The sequence below is a fragment of the Marmota monax genome, unplaced genomic scaffold (genome assembly GCF_021218885.2).
Source record: "Marmota monax isolate L192 unplaced genomic scaffold, Marmota_monax_Labrador192_F-V1.1 WCK01_AAM20220418_F8-fsc00204, whole genome shotgun sequence".
Taxonomy (NCBI): domain Eukaryota; kingdom Metazoa; phylum Chordata; class Mammalia; order Rodentia; family Sciuridae; genus Marmota; species Marmota monax.
Window position 1 is genome coordinate 1708951 of NW_026695247.1, and position 26306 is coordinate 1735256.

The 26306-nt window shown below is 40.2% G+C and overlaps 1 protein-coding gene across 4 annotated transcripts in view; it reads left to right on the forward strand.

Annotated features, from left to right (window-relative positions):
- Window positions 1–26306, forward strand: part of Uxs1 (UDP-glucuronate decarboxylase 1) — a 90100-nt gene that overhangs the window by 21777 nt on the left and 42017 nt on the right. For 2 of the 4 annotated variants that reach the window (XM_046420250.1, XM_058578286.1), the window contains exons 2-6: window positions 9980–10007; window positions 11296–11344; window positions 12423–12466; window positions 18498–18558; window positions 23813–23993. In XM_046420250.1, the coding sequence (XP_046276206.1) occupies window positions 9980–10007; window positions 11296–11344; window positions 12423–12466; window positions 18498–18558; window positions 23813–23993 (363 nt within the window). Of the gene's footprint in view, window positions 1–7949; window positions 8031–9979; window positions 10008–11295; window positions 11345–12422; window positions 12467–18497; window positions 18559–23812; window positions 23994–26306 lie in introns of those variants that run through there. The other 2 variants (XM_046420251.2, XM_046420253.2) reach the window with 2 other exon arrangements.

Consider the following 26306-nt stretch of genomic DNA (forward strand, 5'->3'; position numbering starts at 1 on the left):
GCAAGTCACAGGACATCTGTCTGTCACTGGCTGTGAAATGGCACAAAGCTGTGACATGACCTTGTAATTAGACATCGAGCATGACAGCCCTGTGTGGAGCAGGTGTGTGGTGAGCCTCAGCGATGCTGGCACTGTAGATGCTCGCCTTGGTGTTGTCACCAGATCCCCCAGAGCTGTGGCCACCACCAGGAGGCAGGTAGCAGTCACTGTCACATTCCCTTCACCGCATTCAGCACACAGAGGACCCCAGCCCACAACACTGGCTGACGCTGGCCTTCTGGGTTCCAGGCCTCAGTTTCTCTCTGCCTGTTGACACTTTGTGGATCACTGTAGGGTGCCTCCAGCTGAGCTTGTCTTATTCCAGACCATGATCCCTTCCCTTTCCAGCTCTGCCCTCCTGTTCCATCTCCTGACCTCAGAGTCCTCGCCCCTGAGCCTCTGTCCCCTCAGTCCACCTTTTCCCTGGCTTCTGCTGCTCCCAGCTATGCTGAGATCCAGGCTGGAGCATCTTACTGGCCTTCATCGCACTCTGAACATTTGTGCCTGCTCCTCCTAACTGGAGCCCGGCTTTCTTGGAATAAAATAAAACATGGTGGTGCCCATATTTGGTTCATTAGCAGAGTCTCCAGGGAAGCCGCATGAGAACATTCTGGCTCATCTTGACGTTGAAGCTTCTCCTACCATTGCCCCTTGTACCCTCTTTCTGCAGGAGCAGGTCCTGAGCCTAGAAGTCCTCCCACCCACCTGTGTGTATGCTCCCCACCACCAACCCCCATGGTCTTCACAATTCAGTGACCTGCCTCCTCCCTGCTCCTAGGAGTCTGCTGACTGCAGCCATTACTTCTCGATATTTTATGTAGGTGGCTGATAGCTATTTTCTCCTCAAGAACACAAAGTCCTATGGACCACAGGCCAGGTCCAACCACTGCTAGTTTTTTGTGGGACCTAGGAACTGAGAAAGTTTTAATAATTTTTAAGTGGTTGAAAAAATGTTAAAAAGAATAATATCTCATGGCTCTTGGAAATTACATGAAATTGAAATTTCTGTGTCCTTGATGTGGTCTGGGAACAAACACTGCCATGATTTTCCAAAATTATCAGTGTCTGTGGTCACCCTACAGAGGCAGAGTTAAACAGTTGAGATAGGGATCATGTGTGCTTTTAAAGCCTTAAATATTATTATCCAGCCCTTTATTTTAAAAAAGGGTTTTGGACTCTTGCGTTGGTGCAGCTATTCTTAATCATTTGAGGGAGCTGTTTATTCACTCATTCATTCATTTATTCTTTCAGCAAATGTTTAATGAGTTTGTATTATGTTCATCTGTCTTGGTGTTCTAGAAAATAGTGCTATATGAAAATTAGAAGATCTTTGCTACTTTGGAGCTTAATATTTTATTGGGGGAAGGGAATTGGCAATAACTTGAGATCACAGATAAATAGATATTCAGATTGAGCATCCATTCTGAAAATGAGAAATCTGAAATGGGCCAAAATCTTGAACTTTTTTGGTACCAACACGACACTTGGTTATGCTGAACCCGCTATTTTTCACTGTATGAATGCTGTGTCGTGTTTTTACTGTCAAGTCTATAAGTGTAAGAAAACGATTGCTCATCAGCAGCCTGTATATTTAGACTTAGAAATGATGGAGGTGCCACACAACCCTGTCCTCCCTCTGTGGGTGACTGAAATAGTGGCACCTTAGCTTCCTAAGGATTCAGCATGCAGAAATTTTGTTTCATGCACAAACTTATTAAAATGTTGTGTGAAATTACCTTCAGGTTGTGTTTATAAGGTAGATCTGAAACATAAATGAATTTCATGTGTAGATTTGAGTCCCATCCCCAAGATTTCTAATTATTTGCACATTCTCTAAGTATTTGCACATATTCCAAAATCTGTACATTTCCAGTCTCAAACATTTATGCAGCCTGTACAGATGTATAGAGAAAGAGCAGGCTTAATGGGTATGGGGTGTGAAGTGGGGTGGCAGTGGGGGTGTTCTCACTGATAGAACTCCAGAAGACCTTTTTTGACTAGATAACTTCTGAGTTGAGACCTGGATGAACCGAGAGACAGGCAGAGGAGGCAGTTGAGAGAAGTACAAATTCCCTGAGGCCAGGGTGAGGGGAGCAGGCTCAAAAAGTGGGAGTAATTACAAGGGCTGAGTAGCTTGAGCCTGGAAGTGGGCAGTAAGTGAGGTGTTAGAGTGGCTGGTTCCCAGATTGCTAGGGATGAGTGTCACCTAGGACACTTAAAAACTGTATCTGCCAGAGCCCTCTGCAGAGATTGATTCAGTAGGTCTAAGTAAGTACTACACACTGGGTAGGGCCTGGTAGACCATGCGAAGCTTTGGTTTTTTTGAGTTGGAGAATCAGATCCTCATTATTCCATTCCAGTCCCATTCTGAGCCAGCATCAGTCTGGAGAGCCTTTAAATGCTGAGGGGCAGCCTGGATTAGGAACCTTGGCTGTCCCACTTCACACATATCTTGGCTCCTAGCAGGGGCTCATTAAATAAATGTCTGAATTTTTAAGGACACCTGCATTTATGCCTCTTGACTGCCCTCTCTGTTACTTTCTATTTGAGGGGAATGCCATCTCTCTCTGTCCATCCAGTAACCTGGCAAGTTCCCCTGTTTCCTGCTGGTGGTGGTTGCTCACCCTTTCACTGAAGGACATTCACAGCATCACACCTCCACACCCCTTCCAAATGCGAAGGAGGCAGGGTTTTCCTCCTGGAGTTTCAGGCACTGAATTTGTTGAATCAGTGGCTGGTGGGTTGTTACAGGGCTGGAGCATTCTGGGAAACCCAGGGCAAAGACCTCCCTTTCCCTTCGAACCCTGATTCTTATGATCAGTTCAGAAAGATTTCATTCATGTCACTCAGAGTAAGAAGCATGAGTTTATTGAAGGGATAGAAAAAGAGAAAGGGGACACTCTCCAGGGAGAGAGTGGGTCCTCAGAGAGAAAAGGGACAGTGTGCCTGTCCTGTACTCCGGTTTTATTGGGTATCCCAGAGAGGTTTCCAGAGAGTCCTGCCCAAGTCAACCTCTTGACTTTTGACTGAGGAGGATGACATCAGACTGTCATAGCAACTTTGGTCACTTTGTCCATGCCAACTGGTTCTCATTGGATTCTAAACCATAAATTCTCACAGATTTTTATAGTTAGGAGGAATTGTCCTTATCTCCCTGAGTTTTAGAATTTGTTGTATGAAAAGGGAGACAAAAGTTTCCCCCTTCAGGGTAACTTGGGTTCCCCTTACCAACATTATTTTGGGCTTGCATTTCTCCTGCAGATAACAGGTAGCTTGCTGAGGAATGTGACATGACCACTTATGCCAGACAAGGCTACAGTAATTGCTCCTTGGAAAAGAAAGCATGTGGGAGGGTGAGCATTGCACACCCATTTTATAGAATTATTCTCTTAAGCTCCACCATTTGCATCTGTCTGTCCCCTGTCAGGATGAGCTAGGAAGTTAGGAAAGATCATGAAAAGAAGGCAAAACCTTCACAGAGTCCCTCTGTGGTCTAAAAATTAGTCAGTTGACTTGAGCGCCCAGCATGCTGGTTTATGGGATGGGTTGTTGTGTGAGAACATGCCTCAGCCAGAGCACTGTTTCCTTAAGCCACACTTAGTGTAAAAGTACATAACACTTTCTGGCTTAAAAAATGACCAGAATGCCTAACAAAAACATACTGAAACATCTTGCAGCATTTTTTTTTAATAGATATATTTTATTTTTAAGTTGTTGATGGACCTTTATTTTATTTATTTACTTATATGTGGTGGTAAGAATGGAACCAGTGCCTCATATATGCCAGGCAAGTGCTCTACCACTGAGCTACAACTCCAGCCCCCATCTTGCAGCCTTTTAAAATGGACAGGTGTTAAATGGAAACGGTCATTGTGTCCAATCCAGCCTTGTGAAGGTTCTTCAACAGGGCAAGGGAAATGGCTTACCCCAGACCTGGATTCCCAGAGAGGAGTCTGAGCCTTCAGTGGCCTTATTCCAGAACTCTGATTCATCTCCATTCTAAAACAAATGTACCTCTTAAAATTTGAAGCTTTTGTGACTTTGATTTGGTGGTTTATAATTTGTTTTGAGTCTTGAACTCATCAGAGGACTTTTGAAAGCTGTGAATGCATGATTTTGCAACTTTTTTCAAAAGTTTTTCTCCTCTTCCTCAAAATTCCTGAAAATTTTTCAGGAACCCATGTAGACCACAGACTTCAAATTGAGAAATCATGTTCTAAAGGGATTTATCTCACAATAGCTGATTAATATTTAAGAAACCCAAGTTAGACTAAGAGAGACCACAAAGGTGTTATGTTAGCATTTTAATTTTGTCCTGTGTTGGAAAAGGTTGCTCGTTTCTAATTATACATGTAAAGATAACTCAGGTGTTTGCCCCAATGAAATGTGTATGTGATAAGATTTTCTTGAAACAAATTTTCCTGGACACCACAAAGTTTATATACAAACATAATAAGACCTGTGAAAACCAGTTTCTTTATTTGTATTTTTGTGGCAAGAGCCTTACCACCAACCTTCAGCCCTGGTGTCAAGAATTGTGAAAATTGATGTGCCTTATTTGCATGTGTAGTATTTTTTAAATTTATATTAAAAATTAAAATCAATTATATCTGGAAATCTATGCAAGGAAATTTGGATTTAAGCCCTTTATCAATAACAGTCAGTAATTATCTCTCTTTTTTTAAAGCCACATGTTGCTTAATGATGGGGACATGTTCTGAGAAGTGTATCATTAGATGGTTTTTGTCTTTGTTTGACCATCATAGCATGTACTTATAGAAATCTGGATGGGATTAGTCAGTCACTCCATGTGACCTTTTGAAGCAGTCAAGAGACTTGGTAAACATGAGATGGATGAGGCTGTTGCCATTTTAAGAAACATACCATAGTAATAAATAAACCAGAAACTTAGTTGTTTGTTGTCACTGTGAACTATTATGTTCTGTACATAATTGTATGTGTTGTACTTAGATATGTCTGTCAGTGCAGTAGGTGTGTTAACACCAGCATTACCAAAAAAAGGTCAGGAATGCCTAGAGTACAACATTTAAATGGCCTTGATGTCACTGGGCGATAGAACCTTTCAGCTCCATTATAATTTTACAGGACCACCATTGGTATGTGCCATCTGCCGTTGACCACGGTGTTGCAGTGCAACCCTTGACTGTACTTACTTTTCATGATGTTGACTCCTGGTATTATGTGTAATGGATTCAGTTCATTTCAGCTTAGTTCAGATATTTATATTTATAGAGTATATCTCTTAGCAATTCTCAGCTGTCCCTCTGAGACACTATAAGGTGGGTCAAAATAACTCAAACAGATTGCAAAGTTCTACAAGCAAGATTAATTTTTTACCATGTTTAACTTTTAAAGTCTGTGATGAGCTTCTTAAAACCACCAGAGCCAGGCTCTGGAACTACAGGAAACTGCTGTGTCTCCCCTCAGACCAAGTGCACTGTGTCAGGAGGCTTTGTCCTGCCTGTGTGTGCCTCTCTTCTTTTGTCTGTGCTGGGTGCTGAGCTTCTTTCTGCTCTCCAATGAGAAGCAGGCACAGCTTTTGATCATTTAAAAAGAGGTCCAAAACCCTTGACATGAAAATATTGTAAAAACAAATTGGTTATAACACTCTTGAAAATACACAGTAATAAGCAGAAGATAAATATTTGTAAGAAAAGGAACAAAATTCCGTGACATACACAACTAATTTTAGTGCTTGAATGTCATGTGCCTGGTGTTGCAAATGTGAGTAAGAAAATACCTCATCTTGAAGAGGAACCTCCTGCAAACCACCAGTTAGAGCAAATGGAAAGTGGGCAGTGTGGTGGTGACAGGGGGCCACCAGTGTCACTACGCAGGAGATGAGAGTAAGGATGCTTTCCTGAGGATGGAGTGCTCCGATTAGCTTGGCAGTGCTTGGTGGTGGCCGCTTCTGGCCCAGACATCATCTGCAGAAGAGCCAAGAGGGTTGAGAGTGGTGAGTGGCTTAGGGAGGGCAGAGAGTGGGCTGCTGTGAGGTCTGATTGGGGAGGAGCGGAAGAACAACCAGGAAGGAGGGAGTACCTCCAGATGGGAGCTGCAGTCTAAGAGCTGCAGAAACAGATCTAGGCCTTATTCATTTACCATTTATAAATGTTGGTAAAGCTGGGGCCTCAGTTGCTTCCTGGAGAGTTGGGGCTAAGGAGGACCAGTGGGAAAGGAAAGAGGGCTCAGGGAATAGGTGTCTGCGAGGGGAAGGCAACTTTTGATTCTCTGAATGGGACTAAGTGGTGATAGGACTGAGGATGTCTCAGAAACCTACATTTTAAACTGATTTGAGCAAAGGGTGAAAGAAAAAAAAGCTAAATAAACCAGGAGCCATAGAATGATTTGAAAAGTCATCAAAAGGTGCTACCCACCCAGAAAGCACATTAAAGAATGATTTTTCCTTGTATACACAGTGCCATAGCATAGCCAGAGAAGGCCTCTCCTAGTCTGTTTGGATAAGGAGCTTAATCCTAAAGCCAGAATGAGTCCATTTATTTGAAATGTACCCATTTATTTAACAAAAAGTTCCTATGAGTCGACAACAGGTGCCTCCCCTGTGATCTCTGTGGGCTCTGTCAGGTGGTGACAGTGCCTTGTGCCTGAGGTGGGGACTGACCCAGGTGTTCACAGGGGTCTAGGAGGAGACAGAACAGGGTAACAGGTGCATGGAGGTTAGCAAAAAATCTCTCCCCTCCTTTTTTAAAAGCAAGGCAAATTCCTAAATCTAAGAAGAAACAAATAATTTCTCATGTCAGCATTTAAACTCAGGTTTTTGAGAATTTCTGTTTTTTTCAGGGTATTTTAATAGTGCAAGTTAGGCTGTGTTAAAGGGTTGGTCACCAGCCAGTGATGTTGTTGGGAGGTGAATCCTCATTCCTGGGGGAAGGGATGTTGGGTCATTGGGGAATATTAGGACCCCACCCCTTTCCTCTCCTTTGCTTCCTGTTGGCCATGAGGTGAGCAGCTTTGCCAAGTGCTTCCTGCCACGGTGTTCTTCCTTACCACAGGCCCAAAGAAGCAGAGTCAAGCGACCACGGACTGAAACTATGAACCAAAATAAACCTTTTCTCCTCTTAAGTTGTTTATCTCAGGCATTTTATTAGAATAATGGGAAACTTACTAACATACTGTATACATATATTTTCATCATATATATTCTTCCTGTCATAAGAGCATTAATATGTGTAGAGGCTCAGAAAATGACACCCCAAAGTATAGTGCTTTGGTATGCTAAGTATTTTGAATACTGGACATTGGAAGGCCTTAGAAGCAGACTTAAAACCAAGATCTCTCTGCCCTCCTATCTCTTGCTTCCACAGAACCAAGTCAAAGAAACCAGAATTCCTCTTCTCCAGGACAAGCCCTAGAAACTAAAGTCCTTTTTCCCCAAAGTCAGCCATAGAGTCTAAAAATAGTCCTCTTACCTTCCCAGACTTTTCTGTCTCAGAGCTGGCTATTAAGAGATTCTCTGATCTACCTTGTCTAATAGTAGGTCATCAGACCTCCATTTCAGAAGGGGTCCTGCTGCATTCCCAGGAAGAAGGAATACCGCACAGAGGGGCCAGGAAGAATCTGGCCAGACAGGACTTGCTGGACTCCCTGGCATCATCACTGTTAGCCACACCCTTTGTCCAGTCACATCTTTACAGAGTTGTTTCTGCTTCTCCAACTGAAGCATAAAATAGACATTTTCCTTTATGTCTTTGGGTCTCTATTTTGAAGGCTTTCAAGTCTCATAAAACTGTGGTTAAATATGCATGTTTTGCTTTTCTCTGTGAACCTGTTACAAGAGTGTTGACTGAGACCCTTGTGATGGGGAGGAAAGGGATCAGCCCCTTCCCCTACACAGGTTACCATATCGTCGCATATGCTTACCCTTTCAGGTTGCCTTGAATGACTCTACTGTGATTTGTATAGGAGGTTCCAGTTGTGGGGCTTTGGGATTTATTCCTTTTTTTGTGTGGGTAAGTTTATATTTTTGTGAAGATGACTTTCCTGCTTCTATACTTATTTCCTGAGAATAGTACATCATCCAAAAAATACTTTTTTTAATGAATAATAAATCTAGTATAGCTTTTTAATTTTCTCCCATTTCTTGCTTCTTTACCACTTGTTTAGTTATTTATTGCTATCTTTTCTATTAATAGTTCCTCCTCTGAAGAAAGATGTGCTTTTATGGAATCAGTTACATTCCCCTCTTGACAATGGGAATTTCTTATTGGGGATGATTTTGGACACTGAATTCTATTCAGTAAACATTTATTAACCCATACTAAGTGCCAGAGATGGTAATGTGACAGTGCCTAGGGTTATTAGATACTAGCCTCAAGGCCTTCCCAAATGCAAAAACTTCCCATCCCTATGGCATTTGTATTTGCTCTCTATTCAGCTCCTGCACCTGGAATCATCTAAGAGTACCAGGTACATTGTAGGCATGCAGTATCTGGTCAGAGACCAAATTGGAATGCATGTAAAGTATTAAGACAGGGCTGGGATTGTGGCTCAGCGGTAGAGTGCTCGCCTTGCATGGGCGGGACCCGGGTTCGATCCTCAGCACCACAAAAAATAAAGGCATTGTGTTGTGTCCATCTACACCTAAAAAATAAATATTTTTTTAAAAAAAGTATTAAGACAGACCATGTATGTATTCATGGCAAAAAGTGTCTATGAAATAATGTTCTGCTCACTAATTTAAGGTGATTTCTTATGATCTAGTATGGTTCAGTATCCCTTATTTCAAATAATTAGGACCAGCACTGTTTCATATTTGGGATTTTGAGGGATGTTATTTTGGAATATTTGCATATACATAATGGAATGGGACCCAACTCCAAACATGAAATTCATGGTTCCCTAGACATGTAACCTGAAGGTAATTTTATGTAGTCTCTAATGATTTTGTGGATAAAACAATATTTCATGGTAGTGGAATTTCCCACTTGTGTCATTCAGGGCTCAAAAAGTTATAATTTGGGCACATTTCAGGTTTTGTATTTTCAGATTCAGAATGCTCATTCGTATTTTATTTATTTTTTAAATTTTATTTATTTATTTAGTTGTAGATGGACACAATATCTTTTTTTTTTTTTTTTTAAGTTGTAGTTGGACACAACACCTTTATTTCACTTATTTTTGTATGTGGTGCTGAGGATCAAACCCAGGGCCTCTCACATGTGGGGCAGGCGGGCGAAGCAGGCACTCTACCTCTGAGCTACAGCCCCAACCCCCCTATTGTGGTTTTTTTTTTTTTTTAATTTTTTTTTTTTTTTTTTTTTTTTTTTTTTTTTTTAATTTTTTATTGTTGGCTGTTCAAAACATTACATAGTTATCATCCAAGGTCCGGTTTCACTGTTGGGTCTGAAGACATGGGGTGTCTGTAACCAATGGCAGAGACTGAGGTGGATTAAGTGCTGAGAAATGTTGGCCACCTAGTGGTGGTCAGCCTCAACTGCAGGCCATTATTTAGCTTCTGTGGTTAGTTTTCCTTAATGTTTAAAGGGAGAGTTTGGATTGAACACTGGGTTCTCGTTGAGGCATACAGTTCTTTAATTTTTGTGACTGACTCTTCCAGAAATGCTATGTTGAGGACATACTGTCATTCAAAACAGATGCACCCTTGAACTTTAAATACCAAAACTGTGAACCTGGGAGCAGGGATAAATAGGATCATTTTTTTCTATTTTGCAGGACTTAATTTTTCTGAAAACAAAGTGTACATTTATTGTCTGCATGAGCTATAGTCCAGATTCTCAGTGGTTAAAAATTAAAATTTTGTGGCTGGGGTTGTGGCTCAGTGGTAGAGTGCTTGCCTAGCACATGTGAGAAAAAAAAAATTAAAATTTTGTTAGTTGGAATACCAGAATGCTGAAAACTTAAATATTGACTTTTTTTTCTCTCTCTCTCTCTCTCACAGCTGTTTGGGGCAACTTTGTTAATATGAGGTAATTGTTTTTAATTACTTGGGTATTGTGGTTGGGTTTTATAGACACATTTTAGTAGTTACTTACATCCTATTGTTTTCATGGGTTAGTCAAATAATTTTAGTGAAACTGAGTATTTTGCTAATTACACATTTGGGCTGTTTCTTTTCTGCTGTGGATATTTTCAAGGAACTCAGCTGATTTGAATGTTACCCAGGGAAATTCCAGATGTGAACAATGGTCAGCTCCTCTCTTCACCTCTTCACTACCCCTTCTTTTTCCGTGTGTGTGACCTATCACATGAAGTTAGGTGTAGAATTTCCCACTTGTGTTATGTTATCTTGTCAGCTCTCAAATAATTTTAGATTTTGGAGTATTTTGGATTTTATGCTTTTAAATCTTCAGATTAGGGATGCTTAGCTCACACTAGATGTGGATGCTGAGACCACCTGTCAATCCCAGGGTTAGGCTTGAGGAACCCTCTGACTTGAGTATGCATTATTTGTGCCAGTTAACAGGGCAGGAGGGACACTTGCAAAATCCTTATGTTAATTATCTCTACAAAATTAAAAAATAGCCCTTTTTAAAAAGTCAGCAAAAAAGTAATGAGTATTCACTGTGAAGCAAATTTGGCACCATTAGTACAAATTTCCATTTAAAGAAAAATTGCTTCACTTTGTTATTCCATGGTGTTAAGAAATGTAAGAATGACATGTTTGTGTTGGTGAAGCTGGCACAAGAAGTTCAGTCCTGCTGCACAAGGATACAAGGGTAGAAGGTTACTGGGCCCCCAGCAGGCTTTTCATGTGGAGTTGGTTTTGCAAGGTGGGTGGGGCCATGTTGGTCTGATTCCTACCACTGGGTTGTGTGTTTCCTGACAAAGGCTGCTGTGTGTGGCTAGGTGGGGTGCTCAGATCCCATTTAAAGGAGCTTTGTTTTTACTTGGAGAAACTCCATTTTGTGTTAAATCCCTGGGAAAGCCCTGCAGAGAAGCATATACTCCTATAGACATGGCTTCCTGCTTCTAATTTAAAATCCCATGTTGTAATGCAGAGATGAAATTAGTTTGGTTTGATACAACCAGTTGGTTAAAACTGAGAATGTTTGCATATATGTACTTAAGATTTCCTCCTCCTGGTGTCCTACTTTCCCCTTCACGCCCCCTGTTGGAGGGAGTCGGCACAGATCACTGTGTCAGGGAGGGATACAGCTGCAGCCTTGGGTTTGTTGTGGCAATTTGTGCAGAAACAAATCTTGAAGTCACAAGTTCTTTCAACTGATTTCTGTGTTGTAACTTTCTGCTCAACAGGTCTATCCAGGAAAATGGCGAATTAAAAATTGAAAGCAAGATTGAAGAGGTTGGTTTCTTTTCCATATTTTCTTTTGTCTTAATTATATATTTGTCAGTTTCACTTCCTTTGCTTATTCTGAGCTCTTTATTTTGGCAGCTTTATGTCATTCAGGGATTTTGAAATTATCTCTCAAATAATCATTCACTTCTTTAAGATACAATGTCTCTGTCACCATTTGCCCATTTTTATAAAGGTCTGGCATATTAAAACAAATTTTGCCCTGAAGGAAAAATACATTTAAGACTTTTACGTGGCTTCAGATGATCCTTTCTTAGAGGAAGGGAAGTGATAACCTGTGAGAGGTGGAGGCAAATGCCAACACCCAGTCCCTGAGCAGATGCTCAGAGGAAAGCTACCCCAAACCAAATGCAAGGACTGGAGAAATAAAAACAGCATCCATATGCACAGATTGGTGATCACACACCCACCTAGCTGAAGGCAAGCACCTCTACTTGATCATATACTTTCTAGTTTAAGACAATTGCCTATAACAGATAAGTAAATAGAGATACAGCTAGACTATTACAGCATGGGCTGTGGAAGGGGCTAAAGAGTTATCCACTTTGGATTTGAAGCCAAATGCCAACGTCCCAGGGAAGCCCTTGGAATGCTTTCTTTTTGCCTGAGCTCCTGGTGGATGATGACACGCACGAATGTGGTTTGACTCACAGTCTGCGATTATTTGCAAGAGCTGATAACACAAATATAATCACAAAAACAAAATGTTAGGATTGTGGGGGCCACACTTGGGGGATTCTTTGGTTCCTGAAAAGATGGAAAGTGTTGATCTGCTCGTTTTTATGAACCTGAAACACCTTTCACATTCTTCCTAGTAAGGTGAGTGAGTAAAGAGGTCGATTTGCTCAGATGTAGACCTATGAAGTTAGTGCCAACATGGAGTTTATCTGTTTGATTCTAGCATTGTGACTCAAGTGGTTTATTTTAATTTCAGACTGGAAGTGAATTTGTAGATGGAATTAAAATCTATTTTGCATTATTTCATGTTTGTATGAAACATCAGAATGGAGTGAGAATAGTGGAAGACTGCTTTTGTTTTAAACCTGATTTTGGTTGATTTTTCTAGATTGTTGAACCACTCAGAGAGAAAATCAGAGATTTGGAGAAAAGGTAAGAGCACTTTTTGTTTTGACTTGAGGAAAATGCTTATATCTTAGTTACATACAGGAAAGGTCAATATCAAATACAGGTTTTTCTCAGTTGAACTTATATATGAAACTTTTATAATAAGGCATCCTCAAGAGAAAACCGTTTCCATAAGAACTTTAAAATCTAAATGCAGGCCTAGGTATACAGCTCATTTGGTGGAGTGCTTGCCTTGCATTACAATGCCCTGGGTTTGATCCCCAGCACCACAAAAAAAAAAAAAAAAAAAAAATGCAGTTTTTAAACTATTTTTTCCACCTTTTGTCTTTAAGGACCTTTTCTAATGAAAGCACTAGATACTCTCCATTAAGAAAGATTTATATCTATTTAATTCATTTTACATTTATTTTTCCAGAGGTCTTGCTGAAGCGCATCCACAAATGCTAAACTAAAAATCCTAAAATCACTTTGCTTTGCATAAACTTCAGCAACTTAACTAAATTACAACATAAAGCTTTTTTGGTTTTGCTTCCATTTGAGTGTGATATTCCAGCAGTCAGCACATGAGAAGAAGAAAGGATCTGGGTGTGCTGAAGTCCTTGCTCTAACCCTGTGAATTCCTGGATTCTGTAGATTTATGACAAGTTGAAGCCAAATAAGCTTTAACCTCCTTTTCATTTCTGCAAAGTGGTCAGATGGCTTCTGGCATGTGTTCATTAGTCCAACAGTTCCAACCCAAGAGAGCTACCTGGAGAGTGTAAATCAAAGCACCGGGTGATCACACTTAAGAAACTGGACGCGGAGTCAGTTATTTGTCAGGTTTAGTCATGTATCTGCTTTTGCCACCAGAGTACATCAGGAGATTTGCAGAATTTAGTCCAGGTGAAGTGGCCGGGAGAGAAAGCTTGAATAGTATGGCAAAGATTTCATTTGAATTAGATTTTGGCAAAATATCCTTCTCATCCCTTAATCTTCAGGCTTTCCCTCTTGAATGTCGTGCCTGTGTCCTCTCTCCATCACTTGCATTTCCAATTGATGAAGTCTTAAGCACTGGCGCTCTTTCCTTGGGTGTACATATGTGAAGGCGTTATGTGGTAGTTGAGAAATTTTAAAAAGAAAATGAAAAATTAATTAAAGTTGTGTAATTTTTTTCTTTCCTTGGGATGAGTTGGTGATTCATGTCAGCATCCTATACCAAGCTCCAAACAAAAAGGAAGAAGTGAAGAGAAGTTTTTCTTTGGTTTCCATTAAGTGAACAAAGAGAAGTAGGGATCAAGAATTTTCATCAAATGTGTTAATTCGTTTTCTTCTTATCCTCTTATCCTGAGCAGTCAGGCAAACTATTTTCAACTCTTACTGAGGTAGAGGTGTTTTTTAACAAATTCCCTTAGGAATGTAAAGCAGAATGAATGAATCAGAAGCAGAATGAAGTATGAAACAAATAATTCATCTTTTCTTAGTCCCCAATTAATTATTTATTATTTGGGCTTTAAATTTTCCTTTCCAAAATTTTGTGCTGAAATTCTATTGCATGTATCAATTTCATTGGATGGGAGCCAGAAATTCTGCCCTCAATAAGTCTGCATAATTTGAAAGTTTTTTTTTTTTTTTTTTTTTTTTTTTTCAGTCCTGGGGATTGAATCCAGGCATGCTGAACCACTGAGCTACATCCCCAGCCCTTTTTATTTATTTATTTTTAATTTTGAGACAAATTCGCATTAAGTTGTTTAGGGCCTCACTAAGTTGCTGAGGCTGGCCTCAAACTTTTGATCCTCCTTCCTCATCCTTCTAAGCTGCTGGGATTACAGGTACACACCACCATGCCTGGCTACTTTGAGAGATTTTAATTGAAGATTTTTTTTTTTTTTTAATAAAATGTAAGAAATATTGCACTAAATTTTTTTTTGGTTCAAGAAAAAGTCTGTCTACTGGTCTTTTTCTTGAGACAAAAATATTCATTTATTTTTGAGGAAAATAAGCTATTGATAGCTTACAGATAAGATCTCTTAAAATCTGAGAATCCATGATTTCTTTTGATACTTTTGTGATGCTTTTTGTGCTTTTGAACCAGAAAAAGAAGTATAAGTCCAAACTCAATCTTAAGGATTTGCCAGTAACATATTCTTGTCACACTGGTAGAACTGTCTCTAATTAGAGATGGAGAGTAAACATTTGCCTCTTGGATCTGCTTTTTGGTTTCTCATCTAAAACGATTTTGTCTTTCAAGTTCGTGAGCAAGTCAAATGATAAAAAAGAAAAAGTCTGGGTTTTGTTTCAGTTGAAAAGCCAAGTGCAGATGTAATTGAAAAGGTTTGTGCTTATTAATGGATTTCTGTCTGGTTTTATTTTTCCTGACTGCAATAAGAATCAAACAGCCACCTCGATACTGGCAATACATGAATGTTTCTGGAGCCAGGCACTGTGGTGCACTCCTGTAGTCCCAGCGACTTAGGAGGCTGAGGCAGGAGGATCACAATTTGACATTACCCTCAGTAACTTAGCAAGGCCCTATCTCAAAATAAAAATTAAAAAGAGCTGTGATATGGTAAGAGCACTCCTGGGTTCAATCCCTAGTACCAAAAAGAATATGTACACTCAGAAAAATGAGAAATTATACCCATTTGATTCAGATGTATGATATGTCAAGATTATTGTATTGTCATGTGCAGCTAATAAAAAAAATGAGAAAAAAAAAGAATAGGGACTACATTTAAAAAAAAGAAAAGAAAAAGAATATATCTAGAAATGTTTTCTTGAAACGCTTGTCACTTTGAGCAGAGTGGCCTCTAAGAAGTGAGGATATTTTTCAAGGTTGAAGGTTATATTTATAGAGAGAGATAGGAGGACAGTGCCATTGCAGAAGCCTGAGTAAGTGGATTATATATGTTCCTTTTCTGTTCCTTATCATATTCCCGCTTAATGCTTTGATTATACATTTGTCCCTTGGCGTCCATAGGGGATTAGTTCCAGGGCCTCCCAGTGGATATTAAAAATCCACAGATGCCTTATATAAAATGGTGCAGTATTTGCATAGAACTTACAAAATGCCCTCGTTTATACTTTGAATCCTCTCTAGATGACTTATAATGCCTATTTAGTGTCAGTGGCATGTAAATAGTTGTTATACTGTATTGTTTAGGGACTAATGACAAAAAAAAAAAAATAAGCCTATACATGTTCAGTAGATACACTTGTAAAATATTTTTTGATCCATAATTGAATTCATGAATGCTAAACCTGCAGATATGCCTGCTACAATGCTGTTTGTTTAATTTCATCTCTGTCTCTTTAAATGTTCTTTGAATAGGTAGCTAGTGATGTTAACTGAAATTCCAAGCAGGAGTACTTCTTGCAGGCTGTCCTACTAAGCAGTGAGATCTGAAAATAACATAAAGCACTTATGATCTGAAATGACCTAAAACAATTATGAAAGGATTAATTTGGGCAGGTATAAGAAAAGACCCATCATTTAATTCATACTTCCTCTGCCTCTGCTTGCCGGCTGGTCTCCCACACTCAAGGATGCAGACTTTGTATGCTTAGGGACCGACCGGTTCCCGTATTTACTGCCGTATCCCCATGCCTAGCATGGAACCAGTGTTCCACTAAGGTTCTAAATTAAAAGATGAGCCAATACACTGGGTGAGATTCTACCCCGCTGCCCCGATTCAGGCTCTGTGCCCCTCTGCTGCCCACTGTCCAGCACTGAGTGCAGCAGATGCTGGGGAGTGCTGAGCTACTGGCTGAGAATGTGGTCCAGCCATGGGCACCCAGTAGCTGTACCCAGATCATCTTGCCTATAAGAAGGCAAACATACAGGGGAGATGGGGCTGGGGATGTGGCTCAAGTGGTAGCGCGCTTGCCTGGCATGCGTGCGGCCCCGGGTTCGATCCTCAGCACCACATACAAACAAAGATGTTGTGTCCACCGAAAAATAAATAAATATTTAAAAAAAAAAAAAAAAAAAAAAAAAAAAACATACAGGGGAGGACCCTGATGGCTCTCCCATCCTGTCACTGCTTCTTGTGTGTGATTTCTCCAAGGAAGAAACGAGGGTATAAAATGATTTTTAAAAGTTGAATGACTTGGTATGTGTACAAGCTCTGGAACACAGTTGCTGCATACTAAAGAAAACCAAAGCAGGAGACCCAAACTATTTTTTGTTTATTAAATTACAGGTTTCAGCACACAGTGTTGGAAATATATTTTAGTCCATCCTACATACACTAACTACATGGTGGGTAACTGTGCTTCTCCCTCAGATTTTTGAAAAATGAACGTAAAAGTTGTATATATTTATGGGGTACTATGTAATGGTACATGTATGTATTGTGCAGTGTTCGTATCTGCTTCACTTTTATTTAAGTACATTTCCTATAAGAAAACACATTTTCTTCCTGGTATAAGTATCATACTGTTTCATTTTAAGCTTTCAAATAGAGACTGTAGTTGTCCTTCCATTCCTCAGGTTCTGCATCAGATTCAACCAACCATCCATGAATCAAAAATATTTCAAGGGAACCGGGTGTGGTGGCACACGCCTATAATCACAGCAACTTGGGATCCTGAGGCAGGAGGATTACAAGTTCAAAGCCAACATCAGCAACTTAGAGAGGCCCTAGAAACTTAAAATAAAAAATAAAGAAGGGCTGGAGATGTGCGCAATGGTTAAAAAAAAAACACCCTTGGGTTCAATCTCCAGGACCAAAAAAAAAGAAACCAATATATATGGGTGTGGGGGGTGGATGGGTATGTGAGTGGGGGGGTGGGGGGTGGAGAGAGAGAGAAAGAAATGTGCCCATACTGTGTACCTGAACGGACTCTTCTTTTTGTTATTTCCTAAACCATGAAATGTAATGACTGTTTGCATAGCATTCACATTGTATAAGGGGCATTGCAAGTAACCTAGAGACGAATTAAGAATATGGGAGGATGTGCACAAGTAAAATGCAAAGATTTTACCACTTTATTTTAGAGGCTTGAATACCCTCAGTCCCAAGGAGTGGTTCTCTCTGCAGTCTTCTGCCACTGGCTCTCACTGAGTGGACTTCTCTGTTATTCTGCTTCATTTGCCAGGGCGCAGCTCCATCTCATTCTCCTCAGGCTCTTACTCTAAAGTCATGGGGATGGCTGAGAATGAACCTCTGAGCTGGAGGATAGCTCCTGGTGGATTTCTTGCCTAGCAGGTTCTGGCCCAGGTTCTGTCCCCATCACCAGGTGGTGGGGGAGGTAAACTGTCACAGCAGGTCAATACCCAGGCCTGGGGCGGAGCACATTATGGATTCCAGCAGTCCGAGAGCTACGGCCAGGCACAATGCTGCTGCGGAAAAGAGTGCTCTTCCCTGATGCCATGCCGCTAAGTGTGGGATGCCAGGGTGCTGTTGCTTGGTGGAGATGAGGGAGAGTGCAGCTGGTATGAGGGGTGCCCTGGACCACCAGAGCTCTACGTTGCTAGCCCCACATGAGAAACAGAGGAAGGAGATGGAATGACTCAAAGTTTTATTTGACCAAATAGCTCCTTCAGGTCCTGCAGTGTGGTCCCAGACCTAAGGCAGAAGGACCCTGTCCTCCCGAAGTGTTGATGACAGAAAGGGGCTGCGAGAAGTTAAGACTGCCTGTATAGGGAGCCAGTTTCGTTAATATCTCCTGTTTTCAGCTTGTGTGGCAATCTCCTGCCTGGGGCCTGACCTCATGCAGCAGCCACCCTCCATCTAGACTCCAGCGGACTTCCCCCAATGCCTCTTGCTCCCACATTTTGTGTTTTTATAGGTCTGGTAGAGGCAGGGCTGCCTCCTCTTTCATGGCTGCTTGCAGCTTCTAAGTTTTCACCTCCCAGGGATAGAAACTTGTGTTGTGTCTTTAGCTCGACTCTAAACAGGATTAGGTGACATATTTCTTACACTGAAGCTAGCTAGGGCCTCGGGCTCTCCTAATGGTGGTGAAGAGAGTAGGAGCAAATTGCAAGAACTTGAGAATCTGGTGTTTGTTCTGTTGTCAATGGAGAAAATGCAGGAGATATTTGACTTTTCTTTTTTAATCTCTTCATATTATACAGCTTTACCCAGAAATACCCACCAGTAAAGTTCTTATCAGAAAAGGATCGAAAAAGAATTTTGGTAAGTTTGCACATCTGATTAATATTTGTAATATTAAGACGCTTTTTTTTAATGGAGAGATAATTCATATGCCACCAAATCCAACCTTCTCAAGTACCAGTTCAGTGGTTTGTAGATTGTATAGCTGCAACAGCACCACATAAAATTCCACAGTATGTTCATCACTCCAAAAAGAAACCCTGTACCCGCGAGCACTTACTTTTTCTCACCTCTCCCCCAGCTCCTGGCGACTAAAACGACTTAGTCTCTGTGGATTTTCCTTTTAGAAACATTTCATACAAATGAAGTGATAACATATGTGGTCTATTGTGACTAGTTTCTTTCACTGATAATAATGATTCTCAGGCTCATCCATACTGTTTTATGAAGCAGTACTTCGTTCCTTTTTATGGCTGAAGAATATTCCATTTTGTGGATGGACCTCATTTGTTTATCCATTTCTCAATTGTTGGACATTGGGAGTTGTTTCTGCTTGGAGGGTGCTATAAACAATGCTACAACAAAACATCTGTGTGTGTGTGTGTGTGTGTGTGTAGGTTTTCAGTTTTAGGGTATACTTAAGAGTAGAATTACTGAATCACATAATCCTATGTTTAGCTTTTTGAGGAAGTATGAAACTTCCAGACGTTTTCAATTTTTTCTGGTTCAAAGACCACTTTGGTAAATACGGTGATGGCTTCCTTGGCTAATAGTCTTCTTGTTAAACATCAATACAGGGCTGGGGCTATAGCTCAGTGGTAGAACACCTGCCTCGCATGTGTGAAGCATGGGCTTAATCCTCAGCACCGCATAAAAATAAATAAATAAATAAACAAACAAACAAACACAAAATGGGAGTTCATAACCCACTTGAATCAAATGTATGAAATATGATATGTCAAGAGCTATGTAATGTTTTGAACAACAAATAAAATAAATAAATAAATAAATAAAACAAAAAAAAAGTGCTCTTTTATAAATTATGCTACTATTTGATTTAATGAGATTCTGACCCCTTTAAAGTGGTAGATTTTTAGACCAGTCTTTGGGGTTTGTTCTGATTACAGAGGGTTCTTAAGTATTTCTTTTTCTGGTTCTCTATGTTAAACTAGTTGTCCAAGACTTTGACTTTTTATTCTCAGAGCAACCACTTCTACCTTCATCCTACTACCTGTTTCTCCATTGTTTGTTTGGGTTTTTTTAAACACCCTTATGCTTAAACTTCACCATTTTCTCTTTCAAATAAAGTCAATTCCTCTGGGGAGAACTTTGGCATACTCTATTTTTATTGACTAACTTTGTCCTCAGGGAGCAATCCCTGAGCCAGAACTGGGAATAAAATAACACCTCTACTCTATAATCAGGGTTCTGGGTAGGAGCAATAGACTTTGATCTTTCCTGCCTCTCTCACCATGAAATTACCAAAGGTGACCAGAATCCATTATTCTTGGCCTTTTATGTTTGGAAAGTGCCAGTGATCTTCCCTGTTAATGAGATATCATCTCTTTTGATTGGTGCCCAGGTCTGGCATGGTTATTAAAAACTTATATACCTTTTCAATAATTGTTTAAGCCTTATAACAAAGAAGAGCTTTATTTGGAAATATAATTTTCTTTGCTAATTTGCTGAGCAGCCTGAGATAGAATGCTGACCTTGAACTGGACAATTTTAATTATTAGCACTCACAAGGACAAAAAAATATAAGCACATTAAGATGAGCTCATATATTCAGAGTCATGCAAAGCTGTTGAAGTTCTAATCTATTTCCATGTAAGAAGTCTTGCATTTTGCTTTCATTTGAAACACTTCCCTAAGGGATTAAAAATTATAACTATAACTATTCTTCTGTTACATAAATTCTTAAGTATTTATGTTAGAAGTTACTTTAAAACAATACAGAATTCTAGTGCATTTTAATCAAGACTAAGGTGCTTCCAAGGATTTTGTATATTACTTATGAAATGTTAGAGGAATCCTGTAATGTAATATACTATATTTGTGTTTTTGCAAGCTCAGGCTTTCAGCCAGGTATTTTGGATGCAGAGATAATGTTGGGGTGCCACAGAATATCTTCCTTTCAGAAACACTTGCATATGACTATACAGAGTTGCATTAAAAGGGGTTAAGGGGCTGGGGTTGTGGCTCACTGGTAGAGCACTTGCCCAGCATGTGTGAGGCACTGGGTTTGATTCTCAGCACTGCATATGAATAAGTGAATAAAACAAAGATTCATCAACAACTAAATATATAAATATATGTGTGTGTGTGTGTGTGTGTGTAATTGTATAATTTTTTTAAAAGGGTTAAGTTTTTTGTTAAATTTTTTTTTATTTTTTTCTGATTTAAAAACTAGAGGGATATTGTAAAGAGATACAGAATAAAGTTAAAATGAAATGAAATCTCATCCCATGAGTTAAACAGTAATGGTATATCACATTTGAATATAAGACATTTTCCAAGAAAATTCTTTCTCATAATCATTATGCAGGTACATAAGTAAAATGCAAGTGTGTTTCTGTAACGTATCTGAAGATCAGTGCTTCATAAAGAAAAAAGGCTTACTTCACTTTCAGTCTTGTATACTGAAGATCCAAGATGGGACTGCCCCATTTCTTGGCCCCTGGTGAGGACCTCCTGGTAGAGGGTATCATGGCAGCTGTCTGTGAGGAAGAAGATATTTTAAGACCAGGTAGGAAGCCAGAGAGTAGGCAGAGGCCAGGTTTGATCTTTTATGATAACCCTCTTGTGAGGGCTAACTGGAATCCCATGAGAACTATATTAGTATATTCCAAGGGCATCCCTAGTGGCCTAAACTTTATCTCTGAAAGTCCCATCACTTCCCAGCAGCACCACACTGGGGACCAGGTTTCTACCACATGGACCCTTGGGGGACATAACATATCCAAGCTATAGCAGCAGGGGTGCTATAGGTTTAAAAAAAAAAAAAAAAAGCACAAACTAGACAAATTGACAGGTAGTGTAGAAAGCATGTAATCAGGAAGAGTATAGATCTATGTTGCCATGACTTGATCATCTGAGGATCTTAATAAAAAAATTAAACTTCTGCATCATCGGTTTCTTATCTCTAAAGCAAAGGGGGTTCCGAAAATGATGCTCTCAAGCTAGTTGAAAACTATTGAAAATCAGAGCTTCTTTATCAACCATTCTGTCTTAAACCATTTTGTCAGTATTTTCATCAGAACATATGGAAATATCTAGTTAGTGGTTAGGAATTGGTTCTCCTTGGAATCTGCCCAGTACTGCCTCCTTGTGTTAGTCAGTTTTATATCACTGTGACCAAAACACCTGACAGGAACAACTTCAAGAGGAAAAGCTTATTTTGGCTCACAGTTTCAGAGCTCTCAGTACATGATTGGTCAACTCCATTTCTCTGGGCCTGAGGTGAGACCAAGCATTGTGACAGAAGGTCATGGTAGAAGAAAGTTGCTCAGCTCATGAAACCAGGAAGCAGAGAGAGAAAGGAGCTGGAATGAAGATAAAACCCTTCTGGGGCACACACACCATGACTTACTTCTTTAACTAGGTCTTACCTACCATTCCTCAATCAGTGGAGTAAACCGGCTAATGGATTAATCTACTAGCAAGGTCAGAGCTATCATGATCCAATCATTGCCTGAAAGCCCCACTTCTTAACCATGCTGCATGGGGATCATGCAGGGGGACCTTCCAGATATAGACCATAATAATATTCTCCCTTCCTACCCATGTTCTTTCTTTGCTTGGCTTTACCTTCTCTCGCCTGTGGCTAATATCACATTGTGAGATTTCAGTTGAACAGGTGATTCTTGGAAAATAGAAGTTTTACACTATAGACCTAGGAACTTACGTTTGTAAGTTGAACTTGAAGTAAGGAGACATGTTTCTTGCAGCTTGAAGCAGGCAGGTGAAGGGAACTAGAATCATGATGAAATGGCATCTAGACAGAACATGACAGGAACGTGGCTCAATTGCAAATCTATTTCCCCAGATGGTGCTTTGCACTCGTACTTCTCCTATACCCCTGGGAAAGGAAGCCCTTCTCTCTGGTCACCTCCAGTTACACAGTTCAGTTTGAATAAAATCTTCGTATTCATTTTTAAGAACTTTTTTCCAACAAAATTGACATTTGTGATGGTTTCAGGTTTAGGACACATTGTTGCTTAGCTCCTGTCCTGATTCCTCATGGCTGCCATTTTGCTTTGGGCTGTTAGTTGACACTGTGCAGTGATCATGTTCTCCCTCAGACATTAACCCAACAGGGAAACTTCACTTTTATCTTTGGTTCTCAAATGGTATCAATTACCTGTTCTCACAAACAGTCTGAAAGATAACATTTTTCTTGACATGCTTAGTCCAATTTAAATATAATTTTTTTTTTTTTTTTTTTTTTTTTACATTTTGCTGATTACTCTTTTCATTTGTAGTATTGAAACCAAATGTACTTGTCCCTATTATCCCTGGGGTATTGGTTCTAGACTCCCTGAGGATAAAGGAATCTTGAGAGTACTCAAGTCACTTATATAAACAGCTTAGTATTTCAATAGAACCTATTTACGTCCTTCTGTATACTTTAACTCAACTCTACATTACTTATCCAAGCCCACTGTAAGTGCTATTAAATAGTTGTACTGTATTGTTTAGGAATTAATGACAACAACAAAAAGTCTGTAAATGTCTAGTATGGACATAACCATCACAGGCCTACCTAGATTTTCAATCCATGGTCAGTTAGATTGGTGGATGTGGCACCCCAGATATGGAGGGCCAACTGTAAGGGATGTTAGTCATCTCATCTGTTGTAAAATAAGAAACATTTAATGTAAAAAGATTCCCATGAAGAAATTTTGAAACATGTAACTGTGATTTTTCTGTATCATTCACTGAGTGGTAATTCAACATTTTATGCTTCTTGGCAATTCACAGATAGTGTTACTTCTTTGTTTTGGAGTCAGTGTAGAGATCCTGCCTTAAAAACTTTTTCCTCCTCTTCCCTCATTTTTTTTTTTTTTTTTTTTTTTTTTGCTTTTTTAAGTTGTAGTTGAACACAATAACTTTATTTTGTTCATTTTTTATGTGGTGCTGAGGATCGAACCTAGTGCCTCATATGTGCGAGGCAAGCGCTCTACCACTGAGCCACAACCCCGGCCCCTCTTCCCTCATCTTAAAAAATTTTAAGTTGGGGCTGCACCAAAGATGTGCCTCCGTGATGTCAGTCATCACAGTGTTCTTATGTGCCTTTCTCTGGGGGTATTTCACACACTGTGTCCCAATACAGATTACCGGAGGTGCAGGGTTCGTGGGCTCCCATCTAACTGACAAACTCATGATGGATGGCCATGAGGTGACCGTGGTGGACAACTTCTTCACAGGCAGAAAGAGAAATGTGGAACACTGGATTGGCCATGAGAACTTCGAGCTGATTAACCATGATGTGGTGGAGCCCCTCTACATAGAAGGTGAGAGAAAACTACACATCAGCATCATTGAAAGTCTGACAGCCATTCTCCCCAGAGCAGCCAGATCCCCATGGGTTTGCCTGATTTGGCCACATTGAATGTGGTGTTGGTTTTGTTTTTGAAATGGTCTCAATGTGCACAAGGCACCATCCTTGTTCCTGTGGTAAAGAATGGTTTTCACAGTGTGAATGTCTGTCTCCTCTATCACATGGCCTCCTCTGGTTGTGAACTTCTTGGATTTGGTGAGTAATGTCTGTGTAATGTACATCTGTTATGGTCTGAGTGCATATATCCCAGGTTCATATGTTGAAATCTTAACCCCCAGGTGATGGCATTAGGAGTTGGCATCTTTGGGAGGTGATCAGGTCATGAGCATCTTTGGGAGATGATCAGGTCATGAGCATGGAGCCCCGTGTGACTGGGATTAGTGTCCTTGTAGAAAAAGCCCAGAGAGCTCCCTAACCCCTTGTACCAAGGGTGGACACAGTGAGAAGCTGCCATCTGTGAAATAGGAAGTGAGTGTTCACCAGATAATTTGCCAGCACCTTGATCTTGGACGGTGAGAGAGAAATTTCTGCTGTGTATAAGCCACCAGTTTATGATACTTCATTATAGCTGACTGAGTAAACTAAGATAGCGTCCCTATTGCCTAACAAGTCAAATTCCTGAGCTACTTGCATCTAATTACTTCTAGCTTCCTGTAGAAAGTTGGTGATATAGAATACTGCTTTAAGTTTGAATCTTAAATGTCCCCCAAGAGTCTGTGTATTGAAAGCTTGGTCACTGGGGTTGTGTTATTGGGAGTTGTTAGGGCCTTATGGGGATCCTTAGGGTATTGGGGGACATGCCTTTTAAGGGTGTTGTGGGACCCCAACTTTTCTCTTTTCCTTTCCTTCCTGGCTTGTGGTATAATTGATTCTGCTTCACCACAAATTCCTGCCATGATGCATTCCCTTATCAGAGGCCCAAAATCATGGGGTCACTTGATTTTGAGCTGAAACCTCCAGAACTATGAGCCAAAATAAACCTTTCCTCTTTATAAGTTAATTGCCTCAGGCATTTCATTATAATAACAGAGAGCTGACTAATATAAATATTGAATTAATAATAAAATCTCAGTTATTAGTGTTTAGAGCCCTTTAGTAACTTTGCCATTTTAAAGGGATTATGGTTTGGGCCAATAATAGGTAATATAGTGACTTCAAAATGATTCATCCACATATTAACCTCCAGAACCTGTGAATATACCCTCTATGGAAAACTGATATATTAAGGATTTCCTATGAGTCTAATGTAGATTACCTGAATAGACCATACTTCAAATGGCAAGTGACCTTATAAAAGAATTGGAGAAAACTCAGACACACAGGGAGAAAAGGAGAAGGTGGTGTGAAGAATGAGAGAGTATAGTTATGCAGCCCCAGGCCAAAAAGTACATGGAAGAGGCAGGGAAGGCTTTACCTCGAGCCTTTGGAGGAAGTATGGCCTGACCACTGCTGTGTTGCCAGACTTCCAATGTCTAGAGCTATTCAAAAAATAGCTTTTAATTTTTGTGGTTCTTTAGTTAAAGCACTCTTAAGAAGCTAATTCAGGGGCCTTAGGTGCACTTTGAAAGGTCTCCTTCCTCTAAAATTCTCTAAGGTATGCTGAGGTGAGCCATCACGAGGTCTTGCTGGTAGGAGCCTCTGAGCTCACAGACTTAAGGTATTCTCGTTTGCATCTGATGGCAACCCTGTGAACTGAATGGTATAACATTGGAATTGGACTGGAACCTGCCCAAAGCCATGGGGTTATTAGTGGCAGACCCAAAATTCATCCTGGTTCTGTGACTCCAGGGCTTCTACAGTTACCCACACCTCACCCCCACTGCGTGTAGGGTGCAGCTCTGCCTTCCCCAGTGTTGCCACGCTGTGAGGTTTCCCATGTCCAGCAAACTGTCTGGAGCAGCCAGTGTAATCACTGAGGAGTACTGCCCCAAAGTTTATTTAATCTTATTTAACATTCTGCAGGGTTTTGTTTTAAATACATTTGTTTCTCCTCAGTAAATATCAAAAAGCGAGTTGTTGGACTGGGGTTGTAGCTCAGTGGCAGAGCGCTTGCCTTGCACATGTGAGGCATTGGGTTCAATCCTCAACACCACATAAAAATAAAATAAAGCCATGTTGTCCATCTACAACTACAAAAAAAAAAAAAAAAGTTGTACCAAATATTTCCATGTCTTCATTTTGAGGGGGTGTCCATCTTACTTTGACATTAGTAGCACTAAGTATTATATGTTAAGCATTCGGCTGTATTTATCATCTTCCCCCAGTC